Genomic DNA, 18,142 nt, shown 5'->3' with positions numbered 1-18,142 from the left:
AATTTGCAGACAAGATTTCTGATATACGGTAGAGATATGTTAATGAAATGCTATTGATAAAAAGCGTATTTGGGGTAGTTAGTTAGTAACAGGCATAGAAAATATTTACTTACAGTGGCCCTTTAAGCAAATATATCAAAGAATCAATTGCTACATAGTCAGATCAAAGAAGCAGATACATCCAGCATCATACATACTGCTAATCTTGGCTGTCCTATATCTAAGGATGACATAAAACAACTCGGTTATGTCAAACCTCGGTCCCACAGCCTTGCCTTATCAAAACAAAACTGACAAATAACAAAACAACAAACAAGAAAAAAATGATAATAAAAAAATATAAGACATAAACCAATAAAAAACAAACAACCCGCAAACTAAAAACACGATCCAACAAAGGACACACAAAGACAAAAAATAACACACAAAAAAAGAAAAATTAAGAAAAAAGATCACATAAAAACCACAAAAATATCACATGACAATAAAACAAAAATAAAAATACATAGTGCTGGGAATTAATGACTCATATAGCGGTTATAGGAAGCTGTGCCACTCTAATTTCGTGTTCAGTCCTTTAGGGATTATAGTATCCAACTCGAAGGTCCATCTTACCTCTCTTTGGAGTAACAGCCTATTTCTATCGCCGCCTCTACTCATCTCGGGTACATAATCTATAATCGTGTATCTTAGATCTGCCACACTGTGTCCTTGTTCTTGAAAGTGCCTAGCCACAGGTTTATTTGATTCTCCATTTTTCATGGCTTGTCTAATCACAGGAGTGCCATTAGACAAGCCATTAAAAATGGAGAATAAACTCGATGGACCTTCGAGTTGGATACTATAATCCCTAAAGGACTGAACACTAAATTAGAGTGGCACAGCTTCCTATAACCTCTATATGAGTCATTACTTCCCAGCACTATGTATTTTTATTTTTGTTTTATTGTCATGTGATATTTTTGGTTTTTATGTGATCTTTTTTCTTAATTTTCCTTTTTTTTGTGTTATTTTTTGTGTGTCCTTTGTTGGATTGTGTTTTTAGTTTGCAGGTTGTTGGTTTTTTATTGGTTTATGTCTTATATTTTCTTTTCTTTATTTGTCTCTTATTAACATTTTTTACTTGTTTGTTGTTTTGTTATTTGTCAGTTTGTTTTGATAAGGCAAGGCTGTGGGACCGAGGTTTGACATAACTGAGTTGTTTTATGTCATCCTTAGATATAGGACAGCCAAGATTAGCAGTATGTATGATGCTGGATGTATCTGCTTCTTTGATCTGACTATGTAGCAATTGATTCTTTGATATATTTGCTTAACAAATTTAGAAATCTATAGGTAGTAATGATATTTGTGCTGAAGTCCATTTAAATATGCTCCAATTTTGATATATACTACAATGCTTAATATGCTTTAATAAGCTACAATAAGAGTTATAGCATTATTCACAGTAATATTGTTTTTAGATAAGATAGTTTTTTAACACGTTGGTTATTTGATATAGGTATGGATGGTCACATGAGGTTGTTTATTTGGTTGCTAAGATACGGGCACTGCCTGATGATGCGTGCTACGTGCTGTGCAACACCTGCACTAGGTGATTAAGGTAAAGAGGGTATTTAAGGCTGTGTATAGTTTGAGTTCTTGTTGTCTGTTTGAAAACGGAGGTAAAACTCCAAAACGTTACATGTCATAAGGAATAAAAAACTGTTTTCCTTGTTAAACCCGGTGAGTGCCTTCCCTTTTGCAAGTGTATATATGTGTGTGTGTGTATGTATATGTATATATATATATATATATATATATATATATATATATATATATATATATATATATATATATATATATATATATATATATATAATATTCTATCATATTGTTAAAGGAGCACAAGATGGCAGTGTTGCTTAGCTTGTTAATTGTTGAGATGCATAGGTATAAGACACACCTGTACATAAATCATTGACATGACTAAGAACCAATTGCTGGTTTGAAAACTTTGTTGCTGTATTATGGACCCTGTGTGAACAAATAAAGTATCACTTTGAATGATTATACTGATACTGGGACTTGGCTAATCCCTTTTCCGTGCCCCTTCTTGGAGAGTGTGCGGTCTTCCCTTGTGGATTTTCCTGATTGATTAGCCATGGAAGCACCTGCACCCCTACCTAAAGAAACAGAATGGCTGAAAATGACACTGTAGATATGGGTCCTAAAACTTTTGGATATTATGATGAATCTGCACAACAGGTATATGCGTCAGTATCGGGGAACAGAGAATTTTTAAAAATTGCACCTGTTAAAGTAACCAGTAGAGAATTTGAAAAAGATGAAAAAAGAAAATGATTCTAGAACTGCAAGCAATAACACTTGAAGAATATCACAAAGTACAGCGTATACCGAGGGGTTTGAGAATGTCAACTTGCCATACCCTTTTTGCAGATCGCAAGGACTATTGTGAGAAATTTGAAAGTATTTTAAATAAGTGCTCCTTTGATATTATCATGTGGTCAGTGGAGTATGCCCAAAAGGAAATAAATAAATATAAAGTAACAATTAACAAACAAAAAGAACAGCTGATCCAACATGTACCTTTGGACGAATACAGCAAACTGGTGACTGAGGTTTAAAAGTCTGTTCAGGATTACAGAAAGCAGTTGGAGAGCCGCAAAAGATCTAAGTTCATCCGAGATGAACAAGATTATTCCTCTGGGATGGTCTATAGGTGGTGCCAGAGGACAACTCAACACGGCTTGCCCTATACTGAAGGTAAATATCAGAGAAAGAGGGGTAGGAAACGTCGTGCCCATGAAGAGAATAGCAGCAATAGTGGATCAGAATCCTCGGACAGTTTTTTAACCGAGGATTCAGACTAGAATACACCGCGTCGGGCAGAAGCATCACAAGAGGCGCTAACCATATGACGTCACAGCCGGAGCGACATAGAGCTCGACGGACACAAGGATTTCAATGCAGCTACTTCCAATACAGAGGTGACTGCCGATATACCAGGATATAACATCAGGTATGATCGGGAACATACAGCTGGGAAGGAGATGTGAAGCGGGCACTCCAACTGGTAAGATTGACAGAAGCACTGACACTAGACTCACATTTAACATACATCCTGAGGGTATTGTGGCTGATACTTGACTCACCCGTGACATATCTTCGAGGGACATAAATAAAAAAACTACAGCTGATCCATACTCACATGATGTAACAAAGGGACTTGTCCATACTAATATGTATGTGAATAACAGACAGATGGACAAGTCTGTAAAGTTCAATAACAAGGACCCTTCAAGCCCCGATCATTATGTGGTTGACTATGATTTACCAAATGTGGACAAACCTACACATATGAATCTTGCAACCGAGGTTTCAAATGATATTCACTCACTGAATGGCTCTAGAAAAGATTGCACTCTAAAATTGAATGATTCACTTAAAGGGACACTGTACCCAAAAAATTTCTTTCGTGATTCAGATTGAGCATGAAATTTTAAGCAACTTTCTAATTTACTCCTATTATCAAATTTTCTTCATTCTCTTGGTATCTTTATTTGAAATGCAAGAATGTAAGTTTAGATGCCGGCCCATTTTTGGTGAACAATCTGGGTTGTCCTTGCTGATTGGTGGATAAATTCATCCACCAATAAAAATGTGCTGTCCAGAGTACTGAAACCAAAAAAAAGCTTAGATGCCTTCTTTTTCAAATAATGATAGCAAGAGAACGAAGAAAATTTGATAATAGGAGTGAATTAGAAAGTTGCTTAAAATTGCATGCTCTATCTGAATTACAAAAGAAAAAATTTGGGTACAGTGTCCCTTTAAGTTATGTTACACTGATTTGCATAGTCACAATAAAAATGTGGATGATAATTTAGTACACAATATTTAAAATCACATTTTATCTAAAGAAGATAAATGTTCAAACACAAAGAAGCGCCAAAATGTGTGTATCGATATTGACCAAACAATATGCACAGCTGAAATCTTTTCACAGGATACTCACAATTTTGATGAGCACACCAATGTGCTTGTAGACGCAGGCTGGTTATCAGAGCTAACCAGCTAGCTCACTCCGGTTTCCTCTCTCTCCAAACCGAACATATGGTAGTGACAGGCTCACTCAATAAGGTTGTAAGGGCAATGGTATTAAAAACAAAAGTCCTTTATTTCAGAGCGCTGTATACAACAGCTTTACACAGCAATCCTTAAGGAGAGTATATAGCAATATACTCTGTTTGTTATAAATTTGGGCGCCTCTTTGTGTTTGAACATTTACAGAATTGCTATCCTGAAGTGGAAGAAGGGAGAGCGCTGCCTGAGAGTCTGTGTACTGCTATTTTCAATGTGGGGATGTCAAGTTGCACCATCTAATCCTTGTATCCCAGGTTAAAGACTTGATGTCTATTGTGGTTATTGGACTTGCCAGAGACTACAGATTTTTTATTTTTAATGAGGATCCAATATTCAGATATATATAACTGTACCCCTTTTATATTTATCTGCCATATATTCTGTGACCAAGTTACACATTGATTACAATATTTTGTATCTATACTTAATTGTTTGCTAAGATTAGCACCCTCTAGTGAAACATTTCACAATATCCCATTATCTAAAGAAGAGTATGCTATTTTAAACAAGGGTTTATCTTTTTGTTTACCCAGCACACACAATGAATTTGGTATTCAGCAGGATTTACAAAGATTTTTTAGAAAATTAAAAATTCACTTTGCTATGGTGGCAGGTATGTTTGAGCCTGGCTAGAACACAAAAAACACATGATGATATAAGGTTTAATGACCCAAAGAAATTTGGGATTCAAAGTAAAAGCAAGTATTCACCTTCTACCCCACATAGTGTTGCAGCATATGCTAGTTTGGTACAGAAAGAAATAGACAACCTGATAAGGAGAAATAAAAATAAAAGATTGATACAAGTAAGTAAAAAGGAAAGAAAGGCAATAAATCAATTGAAAAATAATAAAGAAATAATAATAAAGGAGGCAGACAAGGGAGGAGCTGTGGTTTTGTTAAATAAACGTGATTATGTGAAAGAAGTAGAGAGGCAATTGAGAGATACTCGGGTGTACAAACCCTTATCAGGGGATCGAAGAATACTGATTAACAAGGAGAGCACATAACAACACAGGCTATTAAAGTTGGAATAATCACAGAAAAGGGGAGTCTTTAATTGAAAAGAATGCAATAAGGCCTTTACTATATGTACTCCCAAAAATCCATAAGGATGAAAACCAACCACCTAGTCGCTCCATAGTGGCAGGGGTTAACTCTGTCTTCTCTAAGATATCAGTTTTCCTGGATAAGGTATTATAGCCCCACCTTATTAAATCTTCCTCATATCTGAGGGATACCAAAGATTTTTTGACTAAATTAAAAGATGCAGGACATATTGGTGAAAAATGTATTCTATACACATTAGATGTAACCAGCCTATACACCTCAATCAAACATACAAGTGAAATTATAGCAGTGACTAACATTCTTCAAACAGACAGTAATTATAGAGAGAAAGAAATACAATTTTTGGTGGACTTATTGTCTCTGATTCTCTATTGGAATTTCAAAACCAATTTTTTTTTTTTTTGCAGAAACAAGGGGCAGCCATGGGCTCCAACGTCGCCCCAACCTATGCCAATATCTTAATGGCAAGTGTTAAAGAAAAATTTGTTTTTCTCTTGTAAGGTGTATCCAGTCCACGGATCATCCATTACTTGTGGGATATTCTCCTTCCCAACAGGAAGTTGCAAGAGGATCACCCACAGCAGAGCTGCTATATAGCTCCTCCCCTAACTGCCATATCCAGTCATTCTCTTGCAACTCTCAACAAGCATGGAGGTAGTAAGAGGAAAGTGGTGAAATGTAGCTGTTATCTTGCTTCAATCAAAAGTTTGTTATTTTTAAATGGTACCAGAGTTGTACTATTTTGTCCCAGGCAGAAAAATAGAAGAATTTTCCTGTGATTTCTATGATCTTAGCAGGTTGTAACTAAGATCCATTGCTGTTCTCACACATGACTGAAGAGAGAGGTAACTTCAGCGGGAGAATGGCATGCAGGTTATCCTGCTATGAGGTATGTGCAGTTAAGATTTTTTCTAGAAGATGTGAATGCTAGAAAATGCTGCTGATACCAAAATTAGCGACTGGTATCATGCTTACTTTCTGAGGTAATACTCTTATATTTACAATATAAAACGTATGCTGGCATGTTTAAACGTTTTTATATATACTTTGGTGATAAAACTTTATTGGGGCCTAGTTTTTTCCACATGGCTGGCTTAAATTTGCCTAGAAACAGTTTCCTGAGGCTTTCCACTTTGTTACTATGAGTGGGAGGGGCCTAATTTAGCGCTTTTTTGCGTAGTAACTTACAGACTGAGACATCCAGCTTCCTCCAGGAGTCCCCTGAATGCTATAGGACATCTCTAAAGGGCTCTTAGGCTTTCCAAAATCGTTTGTTGGGGAAGGTAGGCCCACAGCAAGGCTGTGGTAGTTTGGTGTGACTGTTAAAAAACGTCTATCGTTTTTTTTTATCTGTTTTTTTTTAACTAAGGGGTTAATCATCCATTTGCAAGTGGGTGCAATGCTCTGTTAGCTTATTATACACACTGTAAAAAATTCGTTTGATTTACTGCCTTTTTTCACTGTTTTTCAAATTGTGACAAAATTTGTTTCTCTTAAAGGCACAGTACCGTTTCTTATATTTGCTTGTTAACTTGATTTAAAGTGTTTTCCAAGCTTGCTAGTCTCATTGCTAGTCTGTACAAACATGTCTGACATAGAGGAAACTCCTTGTTCATTATGTTTAAAAGCCATGGTGGAACCCCCTCTTAGAATGTGTACCAAATGTACTTATTTCACTTTAAGCAATAAAGATCATATTCTGTCTTTAAAAAATTTATCACCAGAGGAATCTGACGAGGGGGAAGTTATGCCGACTAACTCTCCCCACGTGTCAGATCCTTTGACTCCCGCTCAAGGGACTCACGCTCAAATGGCGCCAAGTACATCTAGGGCGCCCATAGCGTTTACTTTACAAGACATGGCGGCAGTCATGGATAATACACTGTCAGTGGTATTAGCCAGACTACCTGAATTTAGACGAAAGCGAGATAGCTCTGGAGTTAGACGAAATGCAGAGCATACTGACGCTTTAAGAGCTATGTCTGATACTGCCTCACAATATGCAGAAGCTGAAGAAGGAGAGCTTCTTTCTGTGGGTGATGTTTCTGACTCAGGGAAGATGATGCAACCTGATTCTGATATCTCTACATTTAAATTTAAGCTGCTGCTGCGGCGTTCTGGTTTGAGTCTCTGGAAGAGGCTTTACGGGTAGCGACTCCATTGGATGACATACTTGACAAGCTTAGAGCACTTAAGCTAGCCAATTCTTTTGTTTCTGATGCCATTGTTCATTTGACTAAACTAACGGCTAAGAATTCTGGTTTTGCTATCCAGGCGCGCAGAGCGCTATGGCTTAAATCATGGTCAGCTGACGTTACTTCAAAGTCTAAGCTGCTTAACATTCCCTTCAAGGGGCAGACCCTATTCGTGCCTGGTTTGAAGGAGATTATTGCTGATATCACTGGAGGAAAAGGTCATGCCCTTCCTCAGGATAGGTCCAAATCAAGGGCCAAACAGTCTAATTTTCGTGCCTTTCGAAACTTCAAGGCAAGTGCGGCATCAACTTCCTCTAATGCAAAACAAGAGGGAACTTTTGCTCAGTCCAAGACGGTCTGGAGACCTAACCAGACCTGGAACAAAGGTAAGCAGGCCAAAAAGCCTGCTGCTGCCTCTAAGACAGCATGAAGGAACGGCCCCCTATCCGGTAACGGATCTAGTAGGGGGCAGACTTTCGCTCTTCGCCCAGGCGTGGGCAAGAGATGTCTAGGATACCTGGGCGTTGGAAATTATATCCCAGGGATATCTTCTGGACTTCAAGGCTTCCCCCCCAAAAGGGAGATTTCACCTTTCACAATTATCTGCAAACCAGATAAAGAGAGAGGCATTCTTAGACTGTGTACAAGACCTCCTAGTTATGGGAGTGATCCATCCAGTTCCAAAGGAGGAACAGGGACAGGGATTTTACTCAAATCTGTTTGTGGTTCCCAAAAAAGAGGCAACCTTCAGACCAATTTTGGATCTAAAGATCTTAAACATCATTCAAGATGGAGACTATTCGTACCATCCTACCTATGATCCAGGAGGGTCAATACATGACTACAGTGGATTTAAAGGATGCTTATCTTCACATTCCGATACACAAAGATCATCATCGGTTTCTCAGGTTTGCCTTCCTAGACAGGCATTACCAGTTTGTAGCTCTTCCCTTTGGATTAGCTACAGCCCCAAGAATCTTTACGAAGGTTCTGGGGTCGCTTCTGGCGGTCCTAAGGCCGCGGGGCATAGCAGTGGCCCCTTATTTAGACGACATCCTGATTCAGGCGTCAAACTTCCAAATTGCCAAGTCTCATACGGACATAGTGTTGGCATTTCTGAGGTCGCATGGGTGGAAGGTGAACAAGGAAAAGAGTTCTCTATCCCCCCTCACAAGAGTTTCCTTCCTAAGGACTCTGATAGATTCTGTAGAAATGAAAATTTACCTGACGGAGTCCAGGTTATCAAAGCTTCTAAATTCCTGCCGTGTTCTTTATTCCATTCCTCGCCCTTCGGTGGCTCAGTGCATGGAAGTAATCGGCTTAATGGTAGCGGCAATGGACATAGTGCCGTTTGCACGTCTACATCTCAGACCGCTGCAACTATGCATGCTCAGTCAGTGGAATGGGGATTACACAGATTTGTCCCCTCTACTAAATCTGGATCAAGAGACCAGGGATTCTCTTCTCTGGTGGCTATCTCGGGTCCATCTGTCCAAGGGAATGACCTTTCGCAGGCCAGATTGGACAATTGTAACGACAGGTGCCAGCCTTCTAGGCTGGGGGGCAGTCTGGAACTCCCTGAAGGCTTTGGGATCGTGGACTCGGGAGGAGACACTCCTTCCAATAAACATTCTGGAACTAAGCGATATTCAATGCTCTTCAGGCTTGGCCTCAGCTAGCGACAATGAGGTTCATCAGATTTCAGTCGGACAACATCACGACTGTGGCTTACATCAACCATCAAGGGGGAACAAGGAGTTCCCTAGCGATGTTAGAAGTCTCAAAGATAATTCGCTGGGCAGAGATTCACTCTTGCCACCTATCAGTTATCCATATCCCAGGTGTAGAGAACTGGGAGGCGGATTTTCTAAGTTGACAGACTTTTCATCTGGGGGAGTGGGAGCTCCATCCGGAGGTGTTTGCACAATTGATTCATCGTTGGGGCAAACCAGAACTGGATCTCATGGCATCTCGCCAGAACGCCAAGCTTCCTTGTTACGGATCCAGGTCCAGGGACCCCAAGGCAATGCTGATAGATGCTCTAGCAGCGCCTTGGTCCTTCAACCTGGCTTATGTGTTTCCACCATTTCCTCTGCTCCCTCGTCTGATTGCCAAAATCAAGCAGGAGAGAGCATTGGTGATCTTGATAGCGCCTGCGTGGCCACGCAGGACTTGGTATGCAGATCTGGTGGACATGTCATCCTTTCCACCATGGACTCTGCCGCTGAGACAGGACCTTCTACTTTCAACCATCCAAATCTAATTTCTCTGAGGCCGACTGCCTGGAGATTGAACGCTTGATTTTATCAAAGCGTGGTTTCTCCGACTCAGTCATTGATATCATAATTCAGGCACGAAAGCCTGTCACCAGGAAAATCTATCAGAAGATATGGCGTAAATATCTTTATTGGTGTGAATCCAAGGGCTACTCATGGAGTAAGGTCAGGATTCCCAGGATATTATCTTTTCTCCAAGAAGGATTGGAAAAAGGATTGTCAGCTAGTTCATTAAAGGGACAGATTTCTGCTCTGTCTATTCTTTTCCACAAGCGTCTGGCGGATGTTCCAGACGTTCAGGCGTTTTGTCAGGCTTTAGTTAGAATCAAGCCTGTGTTTAAACCTGTTGCTCCACCTTGGAGCTTAAATTTGGTTCTTAAAGTTCTTCAGGGGGTTCCGTTTGAACCTCTTCATTCCATAGATATCAAACTTTTATCTTGGAAAGTTCTTTTTTTGGTAGCTATTTCCTCGGCTCATAGAGTTCCGAGTTATCTGCCTTACAATGTGATTCTCCTTATCTGATCTTCCATGCAGATAAGGTAGTTCTGCGTACCAAACCTGGGTTTTTACCTAAGGTGGTATCTAATAAGAATATCAATCAAGAGATTGTTGTTCCATCTTTGTGTCCTAATCCTTCATCAAAGAAGGAACGTCTATTACACAATCTGGACGTGGTTCGTGCTTTAAAGTTTTACTTAGAAGCTACTAAAGATTTTCGTCAAACATCTGCTTTGTTTGTTGTCTACTCTGGACAGAGGAGAGGTCAAAAGGCTTCGGCAACCTCTTTCTTTTTGGCTAAGAAGCATAATCCGCTTAGCCTATGAGACTGCTGACCAGCAGCCTCCTGAAAGGATTACAGCTCATTCTACTAGAGCTGTGGCTTCCACATGGGCCTTTAAAAATGAGGCTTCTGTTGAACAGATTTGCAAGGGGGCGACTTGGTCTTCGCTTCATACTTTTTCAAAATTCTACAAATTTGATACTTTTGCTTCTTCGGAGGCTATTTTTGGGAGAAAGGTTTTACAGGCAGTGGTACCTTCCGTTTAAGTACCTGCCTTGTCCCTCCCTTCATCCGTGTACTTTAGCTTTGGTATTGGTATCCCACAAGTAATGGATGATCCGTGGACTGGATACACCTTACAAGAGAAAACATAATTTATGCTTACCTGATAAATTTATTTCTCTTGTGGTGTATCCAGTCCACGGCCTGCCCTGTCATTTTAAGGCAGGTATTTTTTAATTTTAAACTACAGTCACCACTGCACCCTATGGTTTCTCCTTTCTCTGCTTGTTTTCGGTCGAATGACTGGATATGGCATATCATGCATATATACTATGCATGATATGTTTATGCATATTGTTAAAGGAACACAAGATGGCAGTGTTGCTTAGCTTGTTAATTGTTGAGATACATAGGTATAAATGACACACCTGTACGTAAAATCAATGATAAAACTAGGAACCAATTGCTAGTTTGAAACGTTGTTGCTGTATTATGGACCCTGTGTGAACAGATAAAGGTTTTTTAACTTACCTTTTGGAGGCTGGAAATCTATGAATGATTATAGTGATACTGGAACTTGGCTAATCCCTTTTCCGTGCCCCTTCTTGGAGAGTGTGCTGTCTTCCCTTGTAGATTTTGCCAATTAATCTATTTAACATTGTTGGGCTAAAGCTGTTTTTAGCTGTTTAGAGGTTTACCCTCATGTTGTTTAAACATTTATTTCAGTGCTTTTTCTATAAGGTACCTACAGAAGGGGACTGCACTCTCAGACTGGACTGGGTACACTTCCCATGACCTTGCAACATGCTCAGCCCTGGGTGCTAATGGCACTCTCAGGAAGCTGTGCTGTCTCCAGGGTCACAGGCAATTAACCCCAGAGAAAGTCCAGCACTCACTTACTGTTCCCAATTTGTTTGATTGAGAGCTGGCATTTGTATGGCTGTATTAGGGACCCAGGTTTGGGAAGAGACCTTGACGTGGTACCTGGGCTTGTCCCATTTGGCCAGATGCAGCAACTAACTCTTCCAGTTTTGCTTTTAATGTTAGCTGAAAGCTTGAGTACTTTCTCTGTGTGTTGTATTCATTTATTTTGACATTTTCTCTATGGGGATATATATATTCTCTCTCTGTATGTTTGTGTATGTATATGTGTGTGTGTGTGTGTGTGTGTGTATGTATATATATATATATATATATGTGTATATATATGCCAATCAGTGCTGACTCCTAAGTAACTCTATGGGCGTGAGCACAATGTTATCTTCAAGGTATAAGAAATCAGCAATATGAGCCTACCTAGGTTTAGCTTTCGACTAAGAATATCAAGAGAACAAAGCAAAATTGATGATAAAAGTAAATTGGAAATTTGTTTAGAATCACATACCCTATCTGAATCATGAAAGTTTATTTTGGACTAGACTGTCCCTTTAATTTTTTTTCATAGTTTTTTTTTTTTTTTTTTTTTTTTTTAGTTTGCAGAAATACCCAAATATAGACAAAAGCTTCCATATAAAATACAAACTTGTATGTATGAATCTTACTCTGTTCAAATTGACTTGACCTAGTAAAAAATATATATAAAACCCTAATCAAACATACAATACAAATGTGCCCATAATCTTGCTATCAACTGAAGTTTGTTTTAACACTCACTATTTTTCCACCATTTATTTTGGATACCTGTTATTTTTTTAATAATGGATCAAACCAGGATCTCTGAGCCCTGACATCAGCACACAAAGATTAGGCTAGCAGTTGTTGCAGGTGTTAGTTATGAGGAGTACTTAAAGGAACAGTCAATGTTCTTATTAACTGAAAAGGGTTAACATGTATTAGTTTTTTTTATATTAGTGTTTTATCTATCTTGATTAGATAGGGGTCCACCAATAGAACTATAGGAGCTCTCTCTATCAGCCAAAGAGGAGTTGGGCTTAGAGACGCATCTCTGGTTTCAACAAAAAAACATACATTTAAACCGCTTTAGTGTAATCTTTTTTTCAGCTAAAATTTGAATATGTTTAATTGCTGCCATTTTATAGGCAAGATATTTTATACCTTAAGCAAAATGTTTTCAATCTTGTTTAGAAACAACATGCAGAATAGCTTATCACTTTAGTCTTTTTGTTTTGTTTATTAAATCTGGCAGACACTTAGTTGAACTTCTCAAACGAACAGTGATTCATGGAGAAAGTAATTCTGCTCTGCTTATTGGGCCCAGGGGATCTGGAAAAAGTATGGTAAGATTTTCTTTTTTAAATGCCTGTTATAGGACACTTTATTAATAATAATAATATTAATAATAATATAATTTTCAATGGTAAACCCACCACATATTTTTCAAAGCACTGGCAATGTAATTTCTCAAGCTAATATGAGGGGCAAACATAGAAAAGAAACATGGTTTAAATTCACAATATTTCATATTATTTTTTTTTTGTTTAATATAAACATTACGCAAAAATTATGTGATAAAAATCCATTTAGTTTACAATCATGTTTTTTAGCTGTTAAATGATGCTTTGAAAGAGATACTGGAAATAAAGCAATTCAAAGAAAATTCACTTAAAGTTCATCTTAATGGTGAGTACTAAATTGTAATATATTGATATATAATATATAACTATATATATTAATTTTGTTAATACGCATGCAACAGTCAGGTTAAATGTAATATGGGTGTCAGGGGATTAAAGGGACATGAAACCCAAAATGTTTTTTATCATTCAGATAGAGCATACGGTTTTAAACAACTTTATAATGTATGTCTATTATCAAATGTACCTTATTCTTTTGCTGTCCTTTGTTAAAGGAGCACTGCTGGGAGCTAGCAGAATACATTGGGTGAGCCAGTGATGAGGCATATATGTGCAGCCCCGAATCAGTAGCTAGCTCCCAGGGCATTGCTGCTCCTAAGCCTACTTAGATATGCTTTTAAGACACTTTTAAATTCACTTCTATTTTCAAATGTGCTTCGTTTTCTTAGTATCCCTTGTTAAAAAATGAATACGCACATATCATACACTAGTGGGAGCTGCTGCTAGTTAGTGCCTGCACAGATTTGTCTCTTGTGATTGGCTAAATAGATATTTTCAGATTCCTGTCAGTGCAGTGCTGTCCCTTCAGCAATGGATAACAAGAGAAAAAAGAAAATTTGATAATAGAAGTAAATCGGAAAGTTTTTTAAAATTGTATGTTCTATCTGAATCATAAAAGAAAATTTTGGAGTTTACTATCCCTTTAAGTATTTTATATTACAATCTCATACTGCAGGGCTTTACAAATTTGTTCAAGATTAAACTGCACTCCCTGGATTTGCAAAGAAAAAGCCAAACCAGTATTTGTTTTTACCAGTATTATCTTTATTATGGCTTGAGTGCAGTCTCTCTTTTTTCTGTTTTGTTTATATTCTAAAATATATGGATCTGGCACCCTGGCCGTTGACTATGTGGAAGTGAGGGTAAAGATACTTTGTTTGGTGTCTGTATGTGTTTGTGTGAATACACAAAGTTAGTAAAAGTCAAAACTGGAGAGTGCCTGTCTATTTTTGAGGTTGGTGTGGGCTGAAAAGTTGGGATGTAACTCACTTGAAGCAAAAAATGTGTTAAGCATAATGGAATGCTGAGTCTTCATGTTTGGAATATAAATATACTAGTCCTAAAGCCAGTGTACACGGGCCATTTTTGGCAGTACAGCGGTCCCACCCCTTGCTCTCTCTCTATCCCCCCTCTCTTTTGCTCTGTATTTCTCCCCTCTCTTTTGCTCTCTCTCTCTCCCCCCTCTCTTTTGCTCTCTCTCTCCCCCCTCTCTTTTGCTCTCTCTCTCCCCCCTCTCTTTTGCTCTCTCTCTCCCCCCTCTCTTTTGCTCTCTCTCTCCCCCCTCTCTTTTGCTCTCTCTCTCCCCCCTCTTTTGCTCTCTCTCTCCCCCCTCTCTTTTGCTCTCTCTCTCCCCCCTCTCTTTTGCTCTCTCTCTCCCCCCTCTCTTTTGCTCTCTCTCTCCCCCCTCTCTTTTGCTCTCTCTCTCCCCCCTCTCTTTTGCTCTCTCTCTCCCCCCTCTCTTTTGCTCTCTCTCTCCCCCCTCTCTTTTGCTCTCTCTCTCCCCCCTCTCTTTTGCTCTCTCTCTCCCCCCTCTCTTTTGCTCTCTCTCTCCCCCCTCTCTTTTGCTCTCTCTCTCTCCCCCCTCTCTTTTGCTCTCTCTCTCTCCCCCCTCTCTTTTGCTCTCTCTCTCTCCCCCCTCTCTTTTGCTCTCTCTCTCCCCCCTCTCTTTTGCTCTCTCTCTCCCCCCTCTCTTTTTTGCTCTCTCTCTCCCCCCTCTCTTTTTTGCTCTCTCTCTCCCCCCTCTCTTTTTTGCTCTCTCTCCCCCCTCTCTTTTTTGCTCTCTCTCCCCCTTCTCTTTTGCTTTCTCTCTCCCTCCCTCTCTTTTGCTCTCTCTCTCCCTCTTTTGCTCTCTCTCTTCCCCCCTCTCATTGGCTCTCTCTATCTCCTCTTGTTGGCTCTCCTCTCGTTTGCTCTCTCTCCCCCCTCTCTTTTGCGCACTCTCCTCCCTCTCTTTTGCGCACTCTCTCCCACCTCTCCCACTTCTCTTTTGCGCTCTCTCTCCCCCCTCTCTATTGCGCTCTCTATTGCGCTCTCTCCCCCCCTCTCTTTTGCGCTCTTTCTCCCCTCTCTTTTGCGCTCTTTCTCCCCTCTCTTTTGCGCTCTTTCTCCCCTCTCTTTTGCGCTCTCTCTCTCCCCCCTCTCTTTTGCGCTCTCTCTCCCCCCTCTCTTTTGCGCTCTCTCTCCCCCCTCTCTTTTGCGCTCTCTCTCTCCCCCCTCTCTTTTGCGCTCTCTCTCTCCCCCCTCTCTTTTGCGCTCTCTCTCCCCCCTCTCTTTTGCGCTCTCTCCCCCCTCTCTTTTGCGCTCTCTCTCTCCCCCCTCTCTTTTGCGCTCTCTCTCCCCCCTCTCTTTTGCGCTCTCTCTCCCCCCTCTCTTTTGCGCTCTCTCTCCCCCCTCTCTTTTGCGCTCTCTCTCCCCCCTCTCTTTTGCGCTCTCTCTCCCCCCTCTCTTTTGCGCTCTCTCTCCCCCCTCTCTTTTGCGCTCTCTCTCCCCCCTCTCTTTTGCGCTCTCTCTCCCCCCTCTCTTTTGCGCTCTCTCTCCCCCCTCTCTTTTGCGCTCTCTCTCCCCCCCTCTCTTTTGCGCTCTCTCTCCCCCCTCTCTTTTGCGCTCTCTCTCCCCCCTCTCTTTTGCGCTCTCTCTCCCCCCTCTCTTTTGCGCTCTCTCTCCCCCCCCTCTTTTGCGCTCTCTCTCCCCCCTCTCTTTTGCGCTCTCTCTCCCCCCTCTCTTTTGCGCTCTCTCTCCCCCCTCTCTTTTGCGCTCTCTCTCCCCCCTCTCTTTTGCGCTCTCTCTCCCCCCTCTCTTTTGCGCTCTCTCTCCCCCCTCTCTTTTGCGCTCTCTCCCCCCTCTCTTTTGCGCTCTCTCTCCCCCCTCTCTTTTGCGCTCTCTCTCCCCCCTCTCTTTTGCGCTCTCTCTCCCCCCTCTCTTTTGCGCTCTCTCTCCCCCCTCTCTTTTGCGCTCTCTCTCCCCCCTCTCTTTTTCTCTCTCTCTCCCCCCTCTCTTTTGCGCTCTCTCTCCCCCCTCTCTTTTGCGCTCTCTCTCCCCCCTCTCTTTTGCGCTCTCTCTCCCCCCTCTCTTTTGCGCTCTCTCTCCCCCCTCTCTTTTGCGCTCTCTCTCTCCCCCTCTCTTTTGCGCTCTCTCTCTCCCCCTCTCTTTTGCGCTCTCTCTCTCCCCCTCTCTTTTGCGCTCTCTCTCCCCCCTCTCTTTTGCGCTCTCTCTCCCCCCTCTCTTTTTTGCGCTCTCTCTCTCTCTCTCTCTCCCCCTCTCTCTTTTGCGCTCTCTCTCTCGCCCTCTCTCTTTTGCGCTCTCTCTCTCGCCCTCTCTCTTTTGCGCTCTCTCTCTCTCCCCCTCTTTTGCGCTCTCTCTCTCTCCCCCTCTTTTGCGCTCTCTCTCCCCCTCTTTTGCACACTCTCTCTCCCCCTCTCTTTTGCGCGCTCTCTCTCTCTCTCTCTCGCGCTCTCTCTCTCTCCCCCTCTCTCTTTTGCGCTCTCTCTCTCTCTCCCCCTCTCTCTTTTGCGCTCTCTCTGGCCCGCCCGCGCCACGTCGGCCACACCCATGTGAGGCCGGCCGCGCCCACGTCACGCCTGGCCACTTCGCACCCGCTGGCCACGCCCACTCCACCACTCGACAGCAGGTCAGTTGGAAGGCCAGGTGTGTTTGTCCTCGCACCGCAGTCTCTACTGCGCATGACTGCTTCGGACAAACACACTTGGCCTTTTATTATATAGGATATAGAAGGACTTGGAGATATAATATGCTATGGTGTGCCTTATCCATTTGGAACGTGTGTGTGTGTGAGAGCGCCACCTGTAAGATAGCAAAGAAGTAATTCTATTATCAAAAATTGGTAGTTTTTATTAGTAAGCAAATGCTGAACAGCAGCAATTTATTAGAAGAAAAAGGAATGTTTTAGCATAAAAACAGCGCTATGTTCAGCAGATAGATTCACATACAAAAATTTATCTTTCTTAAAAAAAGTATTTCTTTTTAAAGACACTATGAGTCCACGGATTTCATCCTTACTTGTGGGGTATTCACCTCCTGGTAAGCAGGAGGAGGCAAAGAGCACCACAGCAGAGCTGTTAAATAGCTCCTCCCTTCCCTCCCACTCCAGTCATTCTCTTTGCCTACGTTAGTGATAGGAAGAGGTAAAGTGAGGTGTTTGAAAAGATTCTTCAATCAAGTGTTTATTAATTAAAGTAGTGCCAGAGAGTGCTGCTTTGTTCTAGGGTGTAGCCGTAGTCCATATCAGTCTCTACAGTAGAGCTTTTGGTGGCTTTAGAGCAATAGGAACTGGTGGGACATAATTCTCACTGCGCCTCCCATACATTGATGCTGCCCTTCTCCTAACAGCCTAAGCACAGTTAACTCGGGCTTCTTGATTTCCGCAGGGCTATGGGAGGGAGAGGACCTCCTAAACCTGCTGAGCTGCCCTGTTGTCGGGCAGAATACAAAGGTAAGTGCTAATTTTTTTTACCCTGGGTCTGAAGCAAAAGAAGGAAAGTTCAGGACTGAGGAAGTGTAGCACTTTACTGGGACATACCACTAATATATATATATATATATATATATATATATATATATATATATATATATATATATATATACTAAGGAGGCTTCTGTGACAGCATGTTAGTAGCAGGTACTGGGGCTGAGGAGAGTGGCTTCTTGGGGCACATGAACCGCGCTGGACATGAGAGGAGATATGCACAATTACAAGAGACGGCTAGTCCACTTTATATTATAGGTTCTATCTCCTGTATAATTTGTATGTGTTTTGCAGGGTTGTGTTTTATACCTTAGTTGGTATTACAATTTACCCCCAGGGTTTTTCTCACATGGGTTCAGTTCTCTCCCGGTAGCCTAT

General features: G+C 41.2%; 1 protein-coding gene across 4 annotated transcripts in view; it reads left to right on the top strand.

Moving 5' to 3' along the window:
- The window catches only part of ORC4 (origin recognition complex subunit 4), a 348,821-nt gene that overhangs the window by 53,864 nt on the left and 276,815 nt on the right, over positions 1 to 18,142 (top strand). For all 4 annotated transcript variants that reach the window (XM_053698281.1, XM_053698278.1, XM_053698279.1 and 1 more), the window contains 2 exons: positions 12,834 to 12,924; positions 13,192 to 13,267. In XM_053698281.1, coding sequence (XP_053554256.1) covers positions 12,834 to 12,924; positions 13,192 to 13,267 — 167 coding nt within the window. The remainder of the gene's footprint in view (positions 1 to 12,833; positions 12,925 to 13,191; positions 13,268 to 18,142) is intronic.

Source organism: Bombina bombina, chromosome 1, assembly GCF_027579735.1.
Source record: "Bombina bombina isolate aBomBom1 chromosome 1, aBomBom1.pri, whole genome shotgun sequence".
NCBI classification, from domain to species: domain Eukaryota; kingdom Metazoa; phylum Chordata; class Amphibia; order Anura; family Bombinatoridae; genus Bombina; species Bombina bombina.
This window is presented reverse-complemented; position numbering and strand designations above follow the sequence as displayed.